The sequence below is a fragment of the Anoplopoma fimbria genome, chromosome 1 (genome assembly GCF_027596085.1).
Source record: "Anoplopoma fimbria isolate UVic2021 breed Golden Eagle Sablefish chromosome 1, Afim_UVic_2022, whole genome shotgun sequence".
In the NCBI taxonomy this organism is placed as follows: domain Eukaryota; kingdom Metazoa; phylum Chordata; class Actinopteri; order Perciformes; family Anoplopomatidae; genus Anoplopoma; species Anoplopoma fimbria.
This window is the reverse complement of record NC_072449.1, coordinates 17471372-17475071: the sequence shown is the minus strand read 5'-3', so window position 1 is coordinate 17475071 and position 3700 is coordinate 17471372. Positions and strand designations below refer to the sequence as shown.

At 43.7% G+C, this 3700-nt stretch overlaps 1 protein-coding gene across 1 annotated transcript; it reads right to left on the bottom strand.

The window, feature by feature from the left end:
- Positions 1–2038: 2038 nt before the first annotated feature.
- crybb1l3 (crystallin, beta B1, like 3) lies at positions 2039–3358 on the bottom strand. The gene is made up of 5 exons (XM_054600526.1): positions 3281–3358; positions 3042–3160; positions 2813–2945; positions 2325–2467; positions 2039–2207 (listed from the first exon to the last, which is right to left on the bottom strand). Exons 1-5 carry the CDS (start codon positions 3344–3346, stop codon positions 2039–2041), a joined length of 630 nt encoding a protein of 209 aa, XP_054456501.1. The 5' UTR covers positions 3347–3358.
- Positions 3359–3700: the final 342 nt, after the last annotated feature.

Here is a 3700-nt window from a genome sequence, read left to right as displayed (position 1 = left end):
GTCCAACAGAAGAAGGCTGTTCGGTGCGCAACCTGGCAGGATCTGAGGCTTTCTGATGCTCTCGGCGTCGTAGCCGCAGGAGCAGATTTAGTTGCGTCGCAGCCTTTAGTTGCGCGCTGGCTAATTCACCGCACAGCAAACAGGCTCTGCGCTGCTACGAGAATAACTTATTCCCCGTGCCTCCTCCCCTTCTCGATCCGGTAAAAGATAAAAATCAGCCCCCTTTAGCTCCCTCCCTCCCCTCCCTCCCCGCGCTCGAGGCTCATCGGTTCTCCCACAAGCTATTTAATCCAAATCCTGTGGCTTTAAACCGAGCGGCGGTGCGTGGCCGACAGTCTGCGCGCCTCGTCATCTACTGATACACTGCTGCTGCGTGCATGGCCGGGCTTCACTCAGGAACAGTGACCGATAACTCAATATGAGCTCCCACATCCGGTGAAGAAGAGCTTCACAGGGGTCAGAAATATCATATCGAAATGACATTTTGTTTAGGTGAGCTATGTTACCATTGTGTAAAAAGAGATGGGTGCTAAATCGGCATGCTTATATCGATGTTTGCTCCTAAATTATAGGTTCACACTGTGCATTTTAGCTTCCCAGAACCTACAGTTGAAATGAAATATCTTCTTGATGATTGACTTTTAAAGCAGTATGGTTAATCTTTTTTCAAAGAAAAACACAACATTAACATATTTGAAGGCCTTACAATGTCGTTATGCCCACCAACATTTACCAAGTCAGCAGACACTAAAAAACATCTGCACCAATTTGGAGTCATGTTACTGGCTTCCTGATGAATGTAAGTCTACTCTGCTTTTAGTACTGTTAATAGTCTCTACCAACACCTGAAGGAAATATCTGGCGCTTTAGTTGGTAAATGCTATGACTTTGTGAGAGTGTAATTTGGTGCGATTGAGGTAGTGTAGGGTGGATTTATTGGATATTTATTGGTGAAAACAGCTGCCTGCAGCTACTGGAAATCATGTTAATGTGAGCGGTGAGACTGAACCCAAAACAGAAAAGTTTTGGGCCAGAAGACCAAAACATTTAGCTGAAAGACACTATGCGCTCCTCAGGGAGACACACTGTAGAGTTGGGTGATAATTATCGTCCCATTAAACATATTCCTTTGATCCATTGTTAATAAAAAAAACATTGATTAGTGACACTATAGATAACATCTGAGTATAAGACCATTATAAAGGAAAATAAAATACAAAAAAGCAGCTTTATAATGTCTTTATTTCATTTTTCTTCATTGGAAAGTTGCTTTTCCAGATGCCAGCATCCCTGAGAAAGTGTAAAAAGCAGATCTACTGGACAGCCCCATCAATGATCTGAAACAGGTCAGCCAAAAGATAATCACATCTGCAAAAACACAGCCCTGCACAGCCCCCTTTCTCTTGGTTATTCACAGACCGGCCAGGGCCCTCATCCTCACAGTGAAGTGAGTGTTTTGCTTTGAGACGAGCAGATGGTGCCTCCCTCTGCTTGGCCAGCTTTACTGCAGGGCTTGTGCAGAGTTGAGAGCTGTCCATGGTAATACTTTGTGAGGAGTGATATGATCGTTTATCCCTTAACTCTCTAAAATCTGTGGATCCCAGGAGTGGGAGAGCGCTTTGGTGAACCGGCTTATTGGCATCATGTCAGCTAGAAACACATAGGCGAGTAAATAAAAATAAAATAAAAGGGTTATAATAGCATTGAAACAATCTAATAAACAAAAACTATCAACTAATCCCCTATAATCCCCCCTTTCATAATCTTTCTACGAGGTCTGTAGACAGAGAGCATTGCTTCAGTTTTACCGGTGTTTCAGTTACTCTGGAAGTCTGTGACAATCAGAGCTTCTTATTAGAACCATCCACGATGCCACATACTCCCAAATCCTACCAGTAAAAGTGTAACAATACTCAAAAGCCATTAGTTTATGTGGCTAGGTGGCGGTTGAAGAATTTCCAAGGGATGGTTAGCAGCATGGCAAGCCTGACCCCTTTGCTATTCCCTCCTGTTAGCCCACAGTCTGCTGGACTCCTCTCTATGCGGTCATCTCGAAGCAGCCCCTGCGGTGTGTCTGCATGTCCCTCACCCTGCGGATGGACTGGATCTGGGGCTGCTGGGCTCCCCACTCGTTCCAGTGCTTAAGAGGGCCCATCTCCAACACGTACTGGTAGCCGCGGTAGCCAGGGTACTGGTAGCCCACCCAGCTATGAGGGGAAAGTAGAGAGAAACACAGGTGAACCACAGACCTCTACTTTGTCAGCTCATCTAGCTGCGTGTCCTTTTATTTTTTCATTTAATTCTGATGGACAGACATGACTTACGTTCCACCGGTGACCTGAATGCTGGCAACGCGGTCCTGGAAGCCATAAGACCACAGGCTTGGGATGTCCTCATCGCACACCTCCATCTTACGACCCTCAAAGTTTGGACATTCAAACAGGCAAATCTTGTGATCCTGGGGATCCTGTAAGAGACACAAATCACATTTAAATTAGTAACTGTTAACACTTACTCACACGGATGCTGTAGATGTTGGTTGTGCGGCTTCTGGTTTGAACAACAATGCTGTTTTAGAAGCCAGGACCAAACCTCTGGGGAACACATTAAATACTTGTAGTTGTCTCTATTTTTGTAAGTCAGAACATCATCAAGTTGAAACATAGAAATGTCAGCTAATAAAAGCTTTAATCCAAAAATACTGGCAGTGGAATGAGCCTATAAATACACATATAAGAGCATCCATAAAAAGCACTTTCCCTCGTGCAAATAGAAGACGGATGAGCGGTGAAAATGGAGCTAGACAACTTACCATTTTGACAGGCCTGACCGACATCAAGCGGTCACACCTGTAACTGTTGGACCAGGTGTTCCAGCGGGGATACTCTCCCTTCTCCAGCATGAACATCTCACCAGTCATGTTCTGCTGCTCATAACCCACCCAGCTGGAGAGATAGATAGAAAGACAAATCCATATTTAATTTAGGAAGAATGTATACAGTGTTGTAACACATATTTTGATGGCAGGTGTGGTGACTTACGGTCCACACTCCACCCTGATGGAGCCGATTCTATCGAAACCCTTCTCGCACAGGTTACGGCACTCTCCAAACAGGTCCATCCTGCGGCCTTGGAAGTTCTCATATTCGTAGAGGTATATCTGAAAAGGTAAAACAAGCTGTTTGCATTTATCTCTGAAACAAAAATATTTTCAATGCATAATTTAATTTTTATGATTAGTAGATTTAAAAAAAAAAAAAAAAAAAAAAAGTAGAAGTACCTTGTTTTTGCTCAGCCCAATGGCAGAGTGGCTGCCAATGCTACCTTGAGCACCTGAGTGAGACATGATCAGATCTAGAGACAGAAGCACAAAGTCAGTCAGACATTTTTACGTATCGCTGTGGGCTTTCAAGAGGGCAATTACTGTTTCTTTACTGCTGGAATACAGCATGTAAACTCAGAGTGGTGTGTGAGCACACCGCTTCCTCTTGTTGATAAGAGTCAGGATCCTTCCAAACAAACGTTCATTCATTCATTGTTTGCCTTTTGGCTTAAAGGGAACCTTTTCTTGTTCATACAGTATCCCTTCTGTCAATGTTCACATGAAAGAGACATTTTTAATTGGTAAAATTTGCTTGACTTTGCAGCATTATGAAGGCTTTAAAGGGTTAACTAACACTGCCCTCTGTGGTTGAAATTT

Excerpts from the sequence above, each read along its gene's own strand:
- crybb1l3 (XM_054600526.1), bottom strand. The coding sequence starts at position 3,346 with ATGTCTCACTCAGGTGCTCAAGGTAGCATTGGCAGCCACTCTGCCATT. Across the intron at positions 2,946-3,041 it reads ATCAGGGTGGAGTGTGGACC|CTGGGTGGGTTATGAGCAGC; the intron begins GTAAGTCACCAC and ends CTATCTCTCCAG. Across the intron at positions 2,208-2,324 it reads ATTCAGGTCACCGGTGGAAC|CTGGGTGGGCTACCAGTACC; the intron begins GTAAGTCATGTC and ends TTCCCCTCATAG.